The following is a 13,986-nucleotide window of genomic DNA, read 5'->3' as shown; positions in this document are numbered from 1 at the left end:
ATCTGCCGGTATATTGTTTTCATTTTTCCCTAATTGGCCTGCTTATTAAACTTGTTTTTGCAGGTTGCTAATGGTTACATCTGCAATTACAACCTCCAAAGCAATGAGTTTCTTAAACAAGTGTTAAATCATATTATTATTCAGATGGAAATCAAGATGGTGGCACCTGTGATATAAGAACTTTTTCACAGTGAGAAGTTGTAATGGAGTGCACTGAAAGTGTGCTTGGAGGCAATTTAGATGGTTATCTGAATGTGGGGTTTAATTTGCAACCGCATGTGAATGCACACAAGTTGTCATATTCAGAGCAGGTACAGGTACAATGAGCCAAATGGCTGCCTATGCTAATGATTCTGTACTGTGAGTGGGAATCAGAAATATGATTAAAGATACCATTGTTTGACTTAGTTTATATCGAGGGAACATAGGTAAGTAAGGAAATTGAACAGCATTTCACTTAACAGAATTTGAGTAATGTTGATCAGACTTTTTGACATTCGAGTAAAGTATTGGCACGTTGTAGAAGAGAGGCAGTTTTTCACGAGCAGCTGAAATACCTTAAGATCAGCAAGATTAACTAACATAATGCACAATTATTTCCAAGATGACCCAGTATAATAAATGATACACTTCAAATTATTACAGAAGCCTAGATGTTAGTAATAATGTGATTGAGAAACAAATCAATGAATTATATTTCTATAGTTGTCATTTTATAGACTAATTTGAAGTTGAAAATGAAAAGCAATGCTCTTGTATGTGCAAAAAAGACTTCAGTGATCATGGGCGTCAACATTAACTATCTTTTTTTAAACCAAATGTTCTAGTCACAAGCTGGAAGAGCAGTATCAGAATACTGAATCATAAAAGTATTTTACAAGTATTGACAATCCTTAATAAGTCCTCCTATTATAGTTTATAAAAACTTGCTGAACCTATAAAGTAGAAGCATATGTACACCATTTGGCTCATGGAGCCCATTGCAACATGTTTGTGTGTGTTTTAATTCCACATTCCTACCTATGTCCAATAAGCTTAGATTCTTGATTAGTTAAGGGAATCCTTCTGCCTCCACCTTATTTAAATTGACCTCAGTACTGGATCCTTGCTTTTCCTGATGTCTATTGGTTTAGACCCTAATGTATATGTGACAATTTCAAAACTTGGAAGTATTGCAAACTGCCTTCTGAGACAGTTGCAAAATCACACCTTTCTCTCAGAAAAGGGGCATGTCAAAGGACAATGCCTCTATTTTAAAATGCTGTGCCCTAGTTTTGGACTCGTATTGCATGAAGAAAAATCCTTTCTTTGCCCAGTTTTTCAGAACTGTTCAAGAACTTCTAGTCACCCCTCACTCCACTCCAGACTGTAAACTCTTTTGTAGAAACAAGCCCACGGGGTGCAACCTCAAAATACTAACCTGTTAAGTCCAATTATTAATGTCACTCTGACCTGCCTCCAACATACTTAGGTCCTGAAAGAGACCAAAACTGAACACAATATTTGAGATATGGCTTAACCAATGCCCTGCATAACTGAGGCACAATATCCTTGCCTGTGTATGAACTGTGACTCGAGCACTACTATACCTAAATCTGCCTGCACCTCAGAATTCTGCAGTTTTTACTGTTTAAGTAATGCTACTTTTATTGTCAAAGTGAGCAGCTTCATATTTTTCCACATCATACTTTTCATCTGCTAGATTTGCCCGTTCACTTAGGGCAAATGCCAAAAGACAGGCTGTGTCTTGCTCAAAATTTACTTTTCCACCTTTTTGTCATCTGTGAATTTAACTACCAGGCCTTTGTTTCCTTCATAGGTACTATTAAACTTTGTCCTCTCAGCCTTCTTGCTATTTTCTGGCCTTCACTTCCCATATTATTATTCGTTCCCCTATCTTTTGATTTGCTCAACTTTGATCCCTCATCACCCTGCCACACTCCTCCCGTTGCCCAGTTTAAGTCCTTTGTTATTTCCATACCTATATGGTTTGATAAAGCACTGATCATAGTCTGGTTCAGGTGCAGGCCATCTCATTAGTGCAACCCCACTTTCCCTGGTTCTGATGCTAGTGCTCCACAACCCAGAACCCATTTCTCCCATACCAGGCTTTGAGTCTTGTATTCATTTCACAAGCCAGAAATTATTGTCCTTGAGGTTCTGCTGTTTGGTACCCAACTCCTACTATTGTATTGTCTCGTATGTGTTTCTTTGTCCTGTCTATATTTGTTGGTTTCTACATAGACCAGAACAGACGGATCCTCTGATTCCAACTTCCTGCCCTGTCCTGAGACGAGATCCTAAGCCCTGGGACTGGCCAGGTTATGCACTCTTGGCTGCACACAACAGTCTATCTCTTTCATCATTACTGCCTCCTACTACTAATGCATTCCTTTTTGTTCCCTCCATGTGAGCAAGTTCTTGTACCATGATGATATGGTTAATCCTGCAGTCCTCTTTTCAACCAAACAGGCAGAAAGAACTTCAAACCCATTGGGCACTCACAAAGGTTGAGGCTACTGTACTCCTGCCTTCTGGATCACTTCACCTTCACACGCAGGTGCATCTCCTTTCCCTGACCACTGAGCAAACCACAAGATCCCTTCCTCGTATGATTGCCTCCAGGTACAAAATATCCAAAAGAGTTTTCTCCCTTCATGATGTGTGGAAATGCATTTAGTTCAGCCTCCAGTTCAAACTCCAAACCAAAACTGGTTTAGCTGAAAACACTTCAGAGGCTTTCGCTTCCCTAATCGTAAAAACAACTTCAATGTTTACCCTATCCAGCCTCTTCTGAATTTGGTACATTTCAAAGTGATCATCTCCCAATCTTTTAAACTCCTAACAATATAAACCCAACTTATTCAGCCTCTCACCGTTGGAAAGTCCTCCTCCTCCTAGGGACCACTTGGTGAGCCTTTGCTATAGGGCTTCCAATTCAAGAATATCCTTCCGAACGATGGAAACCAAGAACAAAACTATATGTTGTTTTTACAATGGGTATCTATTGTACATCCAAACCAGTCTAACCTGCTGTTAGCCTTCCTAATCATTTGCTGAGACTGCATGTTGACATTCTATTTTTCTTGAGACAACACGCATATATCTTTTAACATGAAAGTTTACAAGTTTCGTGTCATTGTTTATTCTGCTTTTCTATTATTACAGAATACATAAAAATTCACTGCATTGTACTTCATTTGCCATCTTGTTGCCTGTTCAATCTCTTTGCAGCCATTATATCTTGCCCGCAGTGTTCTCTCCATCTAACTTCTGGTTGCTGATGAAAGTGCAAGAGCCGAAATACCAGAGGCCATACTCTCTGAATAAACACGTTGAAGACAGGAATGAAGAGGAATGATTTTTTTTTTGTAGAGGTTGTGAATCTCTAGACTTCTTTACTGAAGAGGCCTGTTGAGGCTGAGATAGTTAGATTTTTAATCAGTAAAAGAGTCCAGGATTATGAGGAAGAGACAAGAGAATGGAGTTGAGAACTATTAAATCAGCCATGATCTCGCTAGATGATGAAGCAGAGTCAATGGGCTGAATGGCCTACTTCTGCTATGTCTTATGGTCTTAAAGAACAATATGTTTGATGCTCTGTATTTATGGTTGATCTGCAAAACCTAAAGCTATTCCTTTATTTGTACCTCCATACTTCTGTGAGATATTTGAAGGTTTACTGTCTTTAAATAGCTATTTTTTCTGTGCCCACATTCACTATCTCCAGGAATTCATGATTGAACTAAACAGTTTTACCCAGATTTTAGGTTGATACAGTTAAGAAATTATTGTGTAGGGCTGAAGATCTTCCCTTAAACACTATTAAGTGCCTAATTTTATAATTGAAAGATTGTCAGCTTGTAGGTATGAGTTCTGTAGGAATACTTTCTATCTGTAGGAAATCCTAGCTAGGACTTGAGTAGGAAACATTTGAGTGAGCCCCATAACTCTGATTACAGAAGAACCTGTCCTGTATACAAGTGAACTTACAATTTTTCATGTCCACCTTAAACCTACCTTCTAGTTTTGGAGACCCTACCATAGGGAAAAGACCTTGCCTATTCACCCTAACCATGCCCTTTATGATTTTACAAATCTCCTATAAAGGTCACCCCTCTGCCTCTGAAGCTCCAGGGAAAATGGCCCCAGACTATTCAGCCTCTCCCTATAGCTCAAACCCTCCCACCGTGGTGACATCCTTGTCAATCTTTTCTGAACCTTTTCAAGTTTAACACTATCTTTATTTATGAGATAAACCTTGGCAATTTATAAGTGATTGCTGAAGGGTTTGAAAATTTGAGGTGTGTTTTTGATGGAGTTATTTCAGGAAGAGAGCAAGTACTAATTAGGATGTGTCCAGATTCAGGTCATTATTTTGTCTAATATATATTATTGACTTTAATTTGCATGGAATTTATGAATTTGTGAAATGTACTGATGAGTTTAGCCAAATAGCTGAGGTGGTTAGAATTGAAAGAAGTAGCTGGGATTTTACTGAATGCATTGAGAAGTGAATGGACAGAAAAATGACAAAATTTAAGGAAGATTAAAATATAATATAGACAAGTGTAAAATACTGTATATGGAGTAGTAAAATGGGTAACTCTGATATACAAATTGATACTAAAACTCCTCTGCTGCTTGGCCTGCTGTGTTCATCCAGCTCTACATCTTGTTATCTCAGATTACTGGTTGACCAGTTTTAACAATAATATAGCTGAGCCTTATCCTGTCTTTTTCCTGTTATTCCAATTACAGCAGGAATCTGGACCTTAGTCAGGAGGGATCAAATCCCTTTTTCCCTAGTCACAGCACAGCGACCAACTTTTTTAAAAATTAATATTCAGTCAGGGGATATGGGCAACACTGGCTAAGCTGACATTTGTTGCCCATCCCTAATTGCACCAAGGTTATTTAAGAATCAATCACATTCCTTTGGGCCTAGAGTTGCATGTAACATAACAATCAGCAGCAGACTAAGCAATTCAGCTCCTCAAGCCTGCTCCACCATTGAATACAATCATAGCAGATCTCAACCTGGTCTCAGTTCTACTTCCCATAATCCTTTAACCCATTACTAATTAAAAATCTTTATCTCCTTAAATTTATTGAATCTTCCCCCTCATCTGTTATAAATCTGCCACCCATAATCCTAAAACAATGATCTTTCATCCTAGATTGCCCCACAAGGGGAAACATCTGCTCCCCACTATTTTGCCAATTCCTATTAATACCTTATCTACATCAAATAGAGTTAGAAGGCTGATGGGAGATCTAGCGAACATGGGCCAAAACTGCTTAATCTGTCCTCACTTGACAAGTCTTTTGTCTCTGGAATTAAATCGACTGAACCTTGTCTTAACTGCTTTACTCAAGGAGACGAAATCTGTATGCAGTACCGCCAATGACTTGTACAATTGCAACAACAATTCCCTACTTTATTTCTTTAGCAATGTGCCCAAATTCCATTTGCTGCCTTACCTGCCATCTAGTTTTCTGTGAATTATGCACAAAGACATGCAAATCCCTCTGCACAGAAACATTTTGAAGTTTCTAGGCTGGACCAGGAAAGGATGGCAGATTTCCATCCCTCAAAGGAGACTGTGACTGGGATTTTATGACAAGCTGAAACCTACCATGTCCTAGGTGTTGAGCCTTGATCTTCTGCTTTGAATTATGAGCAAAATTCTTCAATGACTCTGCAGGGTAGGTAGCATCAGTGGAGGAGGAGAGTCAGGGCTAAATGCTTTGGCTTGATCTTTGATGATCCTTCGTTAGAACACTCAGATCTAGAATTTAAGCCCAAGTTCCTCTCTGCACAAGATCAGGCCACAAGAAAGATCTCCAGCATTTACAGAAACTGTTTTTTTAATCTTTTCTGAGTGAGTCATCTACCTACTTATTAAACACACTGACCAAAAACGGGAGCAGAGTTGTGTTCCCATTTCAGATTTGTGCAATGTAAATTCATTCTGTTTAAAACATTGCAATAGTTCAATAAAACTATCTACTTCACTTATGCCTACCCCACCCTGCTTTTTTTCTAGTGTTTACTTTGAGTTCTTGTCATAAAAGTTGTTAGCAATCTGATAACGTATTGACTTTGTAATCAAAATAAAATATTTAAGAAAAAAGTGAGCAAATAAGAAAATAAGTTTACTTTAGGTTTTCTGACAATTAGATTAGATTTGATAATATTTAAAAAGTGCAATGTTCTCTTCTGTCACCATTATATTTGTTTAATTGATATAATTATATGCAATAGAAGTTATATTGGAATCAAATAGAAAATTGCGAGTTACAATTTTAAAAGTATCAAGACTCCAAAATATGTGTGTGGTTCTGGTCTCCTACCTCAACACTGGCAAAATATTGTCACAAAAGCCGGCTGAGATCTCAGATTCCACAAGCTTCTTTTCCTTTAATAAGGACAAATCCTCTGTCTTACACGGCCAAGGAATTCTTCAAAAGATTGCGTGGTCCAATCTGGCATGTTGAAGGAAGGTAATGTCACCATAGTCCGAGCAGACCAAAACCTCTCACGTTAGACAGAGGTAACTGGTGATGATTTGACCCAAGGGTCACCACAATTCAGGGAGAAGTAATGAGTTCTCCAAAAGGGCTATTTGGGTTCCTCAAGTAGGGTTCAAATCTCACAAACCTAAAAGGGATTTATTTATTTCATAAAAGCAGTCAGTGGCTGGGTTCGGGCCACCGATTAACATGCTGCGAAGCGCCGGTGTTTCCAATGGGACATCAGCAACCAAGCACCAACGATTTACCCAAAAAGTGAAACTTGTAGAGAACTTAGCACTGATCCCAACCATAGAATTTCAAATTAAGAAATTAGTCCAAAGAGTTTTATTGATACATTTCTTCTCATTGCCCAGCATCGATTCGCAAGTTCCTTTCGTTCAATGTTCGGGTGGAGAGACGGGCCCCAATTGCTGCTGAACCACGTAATCTGTCGTTCAGCTTGCACAGATAATAAAATGTGAGGCTGGATGAACACAGCAGGCCAAGCAGCATCTCAGGAGCACAAAAGCTGACGTTTCGGGCCTAGACCCTTCATCAGAGAGGGGGATGGGGGGAGGGAACTGGAATAAATAGGGAGAGAGGGGGAGGCGGACCGAAGATGGAGAGTAAAGAAGATAGGTGGGGAGGTAGGGAGGGGATAGGTCAGTCCAGGGAAGACTGACAGGTCAAGGAGGTGGGATGAGGTTAGTAGGTAGCTGGGGGTGCGGCTTGGGGTGGGAGGAAGGGATGGGTGAGTGGAAGAACCGGTTAGGGAGGCAGAGACAGGTTGGACTGGTTTTGGGATGCAGTGGGTGGGGGGGGGAAGAGCTGGGCTGGTTGTGTGGTGCAGTGGGGGGAGGGGATGCACTGGGCTGGTTTAGGGATGCAGTAGGGGAAGGGGAGATTTTGAAACTGGTGAAGTCCACATTGATACCATATGGCTGCAGGGTTCCCAGGCGGAATATGAGTTGCTGTTCCTGCAACCTTCGGGTGGCATCATTGTGGCAGTGCAGGAGGCCCATGATGGACATGTCATCAAGAGAATGGGAGGGGGAGTGGAAATGGTTGGCGACTGGGAGGTGCAGTTGTTTGTTGCGAACTGAGCGGAGGTGTTCTGCAAAGCGGTCCCCAAGCCTCCGCTTGGTTTCCCCAATGTAGAGGAAGCCGCACCGGGTACAGTGGATGCAGTATACCACATTGGCAGATGTGCAGGTGAACCTCTGCTTAATGTGGAATGTCATCTTGGGGCCTGGGATGGGGGTGAGGGAGGAGGTGTGGGGACAAGTGTAGCATTTCCTGCGGTTGCAGGGGAAGGTGCCGGGTGTGGTGGCGTTGGAGGGCAGTGTGGAGCGAACAAGGGAGTCACGGAGAGAGTGGTCTCTCCGGAAAGCAGACAGGGGAGGGGATGGAAAAATGTCTTGGGTGGTGGGGTCGGATTGTAAATGGCGGAAGTGTCGGAGGATAATGCGTTGTATCCGGAGGTTGGTAGGGTGGTGTGTGAGAACGAGGGGGATCCTCTTGGGGCGGTTGTGGCGGGGGCGGGGTGTGAGGGATGTGTCGCGGGAAATGCGGGAGACGCGGTCAAGGGCGTTCTCAATCACCGTGGGGGGAAAGTTGCGGTCCTTAAAGAACTTGGACATCTGGGATGTGCGGGAGTGGAATGTCTTATCGTGGGAGCAGATGCGGCGGGCCTCCGCTCAGTTCGCAACAAACAACTGCACCTCCCAGTCGCCAACCATTTCCACTCCCCCTCCCATTCTCTTGATGACATGTCCATCATGGGCCTCCTGCACTGCCACAATGATGCCACCCGAAGGTTGCAGGAACAGCAACTCATATTCCGCCTGGGAACCCTGCAGCCATATGGTATCAATGTGGACTTCACCAGTTTCAAAATCTCCCCTTCCCCTACTGCATCCCTAAACCAGCCCAGTGCATCCCCTCCCCCCACTGCACCACACAACCAGCCCAGCTCTTCCCCCCCACCCACTGCATCCCAAAACCAGTCCAACCTGTCTCTGCCTCCCTAACCGGTTCTTCCTCTCACCCATCCCTTCCTCCCACCCCAAGCCGCACCCCCAGCTACCTACTAACCTCATCCCACCTCCTTGACCTGTCCGTCTTCCCTGGACTGACCTATCCCCTCCCTACCTCCCCACCTACACCCTCTCCACCTATCTTCTTTACTCTCCATCTTCGGTCCGCCTCCCCCTCTCTCCCTATTTATTCCAGTTCCCTCCCCCCATCCCCCTCTCTGATGAAGGGTCTAGGCCCGAAACGTCAGCTTTTGTGCTCCTGAGATGCTGCTTGGCCTGCTGTGTTCATCCAGCCTCACATTTTATTATCTTGGAATCTCTAGCATCTGCAGTTCCCATTATCTCCGTTCAGCTTGCACAGGTCTGAGGTCTTCAGGAAATGGTTCTTAGTTAACTATCACCAGGACGAGACAAATCCACGTTGGGAGCGAAACAATGTTACCACGTGGCAGCAATATTTTCTGCTCGAGTACAAATTCCTAGCCGTTACAAAGAGAAGTTTTATCTTTTGATATTTTCTAATCAAGCTGTTCAGAGCTACTAATACATCTCTGGAGCATGTGAAACGTGAGCCTGAGCTTCCTCGGTCAGCGATAGAGACCACTACCGCTGTGTTACAGAGCCCTTCTGAAGTGTTATAGTATACACTTCTGCAAGGCAACTCAAAAGCAAGGGTGACAATTAGAACATGGGAAAGAATTTGAGGTAATCATGGTTTGAACTTCACTGATCAGTCAATGTGATATGACAATCAGGAATTCCAATTTTATTGCAACTAATGACTTCTGTTCACCCATATATGGAATATTATCAAGCATTACCCCGAGGCTTACCAATAGATTCTCTCCCATGTGTGGGTTTCAATGCTATCACTCTAGACTGAGGGGTCACTAGTGTGGTGACCAAAATGAGTTTCTCCAAACATCCCCATTTCATGAAGGAAAAAAAAAGTCATGCAATGTTTGCATCTGCAAACTACCCAATAGGCATGGTCTATAAAAAGTTCCATTCGTGAACAAAACCTAATTTGTTCCAGCCTATTCCTGCATCTGCATACTCCCGGAATGGACCATAATTTTAAGTTAGGGATAATTGCTACCAATTGTCTCATGAATGCCACTATTTGACAATCCTGGCACGAGCAGGCAAGTTTCTTGATCAGCTTTTACTGACCTGACTTAAATCATAGGATTTTTTTTCTTGTCATTGGAAGAGTGACACATTGACTGTCCCACAGTTAAATGGATCTGGGTACCATACACTAATGTGGTTTCCCTACAGTTGATGGTGGACTAACTGTTTCTAGCATTTCCAGTCTTCCAGCTCCCACCTAGACAAATTACTATACCTGAATCATACAGATAAATTAAGCAAGAGTAAAAAGAAAGCTTCCTTCATCTGGTTGCTGCCTAATCTGATGCATGTAGGTGAATGCTATTTTAAAAAGACTGCATTAATTTTCATGCACTCAGACAGTTCTATGCACTTTATGACTGGAATAAAACAGATGTTAAACGGAGATGACCCAAGAAACATCTTTACAAAACATGAATGGGCTCAAACCATTTAAATTGCTCTACAGTGTCACCTATGTTTTACAAAATTAATAGGAATTTAGCATCTAGTTTCATTCATAATTCAAAATTGCCCTCAGCACTGCTTGGTGTTTTCTAAATTGTCTGTCAAAACTGAATATCAAGCAGATAATTTTAATTCTCTACTTCCTTCCAAACCTAATGAGATGAACATGATTTTTATTGCTCCCCTATTAAAAACAATTTCAGTGGGCAAAATTTAAAAGTAGCTTGGTCCAGACAACAAGTTTCAGTCGTGACCTGTCTTTCAGCTCTCCATGATCAAAATGGAGACGAGAGTTAGTGTTTTTTTTCTTAAAAAAAGTGAGTATAAGCTTCCCTCATCAAGTTACATTGTGAACCTAAATTCAGCAGTTAAGAACAATTTGCATCCGCATCATGGGTGTAAACTCGAGACTCAATTAGGAACATCAGCTAAGAATGGACTCATGCAGGTTCCCATATTTTCTCCAGCTGTTTTGGGGTTGTGCACATTTTTAAATAGTTGAAATGAATGTCTCAAGTACTATAACTATACCTATGCAGCTAATATACCTTAGTTGCATTTTATTTCCCTTCAGTCATTTAAACCTTAAAAGCATTCACATTTCCTATTAAACTAAGTAACACATTTAAACTTATCAAGACGCTATTTGATTAGATTGTGGCTGAGCTATATAACAAGCTCAATGCACAGAATAGCCCACTCCTATTATGAAGTATATGGTGGACGAAATTCAGAGTGAAAATACATGAACAGAAATTGTTAGTTACAACAGCACTGATAGAAAATGTCCAAATGCAGAGACCCTACCACAAATGACTGATCTGGAATTTTTGTCTCAGAATTCTACAAGTTGCTTTTTGCACCATTTAAAAGAAACAAATCTGGTGTTTACTCAAAAATACTTGAATGATTAATATGTGCAAGATTGAATGTTAACACATTTGTTCCAAACAAACACATTACTATGTATTGGGAGTCTACTTCAAAGTCAAACATGGAAAATACTCAACTGCACCATGATCTGAATTATAGCCATTTAACTATAGAGATGAATTTACTTGCATCTTTCTCTCTGTCAGTCCTTTGGGAGCCAGTTTTGGTCTTAAACAGGACTTCCTTTGGAGGTAGTCCATGTTGTTATTCAGTTCCCAGAAGCCTGTCTGCAAAGTGACTTATAAAAATACTTCGAAGATGATTATCTGCAAAGTTCACACAAGCACTGGGAACATAACCTACTCAGAACTTTCAATAAGTCTCTCCTCAGTTCTTGAATAATTTATACAAAGTACAGGCTGTTTCCAGTGATTGTGCAGTCAACCTAAAACAACTCTGAAGCACGACAGCAAATGGTGCAGACCAGGTAAAGGATGCAAGGAGATACTTATGGACTATTCATCTACAATAAAGTGGTATTCAGAAGATCAGCTACTAATAAAACCAACTAAATAGATCCTTTTTATGTTAGATTATAGTTGTATAAACATTGAAGTTACTTGCATAACAAATCAACACTTGCAGGGCATAAAGACAGTTACATTTATTTTTTTCTATAAGCAATGAAAAATCATAATACATTTTCAATTCTCTTATCCATTTTTAACAAGGTTATAAAACAAGTACTGTACTTGCAACAGAGGAAACATAGCTTACTAAAATACAATCTTTAATTCTATGAAATATTTTCATTTTAAAAGCAAATGAGATCTGCATATATAAATAAAATGTGCAGTATTTACAAATCTATACAGGCACACTAATAGAAAACAGGTGTGATAAGCAATAGAGAAATAATCAAAATAAAAGCACTGGCAAAATGTAGGAGAATTTACAGTCAATTTGCAGTCTTTGCCATTGTTTCATCTAAGCCACTAACAGCGATTTAAAAAATAGCTTCAGTTAGTTTTCTTTTGCATAGGAGACTCAATAACATGAAAAAGGAAAACTCAAACTTGAAATTCGTAAGAGTTTCAGTTTTCTATTATTTTTTAAAAAGTCCAGATATTTTGAAATTTCATTCTCTTTTTATCTCAAGTTTCTTGCTCCTAGGAACAAGGAATACACTGCCATCACTGGTCTGCTGCAATGAGTATTCATTGGGAGAATACGAATTTCCATCTTCATCTCTTAGCATACTAAAGACCTCATGATATAGATTGTTCAACTGTTGCTTGATCTGGAGGAGATTTTTGGTATGTTCTCCCTTTTCTTGCAGAAGCTCCTCCTTCTCATCTTTAAGTAGATCCAGATCTTGTTCAAGACCCAATATATTTTCTAGTTTGCGCTTGCGGCAATTCTGGGCAGCCACCTTGTTTTTGCCACGGCGACGGATGTCACGGATAAGAGCAAGCTGGGCCTCGCCGAGCTGATACTTGGACACCATTTCATTGAAATCATCAACAGGAAGGTTGACAATCTTTTTGACAGAGAAAGGAACATTCAGTGCTTTAGCCCTCTGCTCGTCCCTGGAGAGTCGAGCTTCCGATCGTTTTGAATGCTTATCTTTGGTGAATGGGACTTTATTGTGCCCAGGACTCACTGGAAGGTCATCCTTTGGTCCTTTGTTGTAAAGGTTCAGTCTAGCATTTGACTTTGTAACGCTGTGAAGAGAGGATGCCTGATAGTTACAGTCACTTTGAAACTGTACTGGGTACAATTCACCAAATTCAGGCTGAACACTCCCAGAACAGCTTTCCATGTCATCCGTGTCAGAATCACTACAACCATTAGAAACATCTCCACAAACAGATGACTGCATTGAATTACCTGGAGAAGATCCTCCAGGACTTGAGCCCATAGACAAGCCAGAGTCAGAATCCAGAACCTCAGGCAAATTTTGTGGCTGATTACAATCAAAATCTTTATTCACCTCCAACTGAGCGATATTGATTTGTTCAAGAAGAGAATCATCTAGAATGCCAGTGAGTGAGTCATTCATATTGTTACCTTGGGAAATGTTGCTGTTTCTCTGCATATTCAGAGACGTAGAGAAAAGCAGGTCACTGAAATGATTATTGTTGAATGAAAGGTTCATGCCATCTGACAGATTTGTTTTAGGCTGAAAGAGTGTGGGACTTTCAGATGGCATTACTTCCTCATATGGACCATCAAAGAGAGAGAGAAAACTGGTATTGCTGCCTGACACATGATCAGCTAACAGAGTTGTACTGAGGCTGCAGCTGTCATTTTGCATTTCAGAAGATTTACTTTTGGAAGAATATTCTGTAGATCCAGTACTTGTAATATCGTCATTCTGCATGTACAAACACTGTTCAGAAAGAGCACAAACACAGCATGAAAATAAATACCTTAATCACTTAGACCCTTCAGTACTTTTTTTGAAAACTAAGAGTTATGAAAGGGTGTAACAAGATAGACGTGGAGAAACTTCACTTCATCAAATCTTGTGGCTGCATACACAACATTGTAACTAAAAATAAATTCAAGTGAAATTTCTTTACTGAGAGAGTAGTTACATTGTGCTACTCATGCAATACATGAGTAAATTGATGAAATAAGGGTAAACTATACAAAAATATGAAGGAGAAAGGCTTGATATTCATCCTGATGGGACTGGAGGAAAGTTCGTGGGAAGTAGTTCATATGAAACATTAAAATTAGTATAGGATTGAATAAGCCGTTTCTATGCTGCCATTTCTATGCAAGGTAGTGCAGAAAATGGTTTTAAATAGGTCAGGATTGATCTATTAAAAAGTCAGAAGATAGAGGTTGAATACCTAGCCAGCTACAATTTACTTCAAGCAAAATGAAATGAAAAAACTCTAATTACCTCTTCAGTTAAACAGCCATTCTAATTAAAAGCATAGTGCCGTAAACAAACAAAAAAACTCAA

The 13,986-nt window shown here is 40.5% G+C and overlaps 1 protein-coding gene across 2 annotated transcripts in view; it reads right to left on the bottom strand.

Moving 5' to 3' along the window:
• Positions 1-11,710: 11,710 nt before the first annotated feature.
• nfe2l2a (nfe2 like bZIP transcription factor 2a) overlaps positions 11,711-13,986 on the bottom strand; it is a 36,702-nt gene continuing 34,426 nt past the window's right edge. The window contains exon 5 of one of the 2 annotated variants that reach the window (XM_048534502.2): positions 11,711-13,401. In XM_048534502.2, coding sequence (XP_048390459.1) covers positions 12,148-13,401 — 1,254 coding nt within the window. In that variant the 3' untranslated portion in view covers positions 11,711-12,147. The remainder of the gene's footprint in view (positions 13,402-13,986) is intronic. The other variant, XM_048534501.2, reaches the window with a different exon arrangement.

The sequence above is a fragment of the Stegostoma tigrinum genome, chromosome 7 (genome assembly GCF_030684315.1).
Source record: "Stegostoma tigrinum isolate sSteTig4 chromosome 7, sSteTig4.hap1, whole genome shotgun sequence".
NCBI classification, from domain to species: domain Eukaryota; kingdom Metazoa; phylum Chordata; class Chondrichthyes; order Orectolobiformes; family Stegostomatidae; genus Stegostoma; species Stegostoma tigrinum.
Note: the sequence above shows the minus strand (reverse complement) of the source record. Positions and strands in the feature narration are given on the sequence as shown.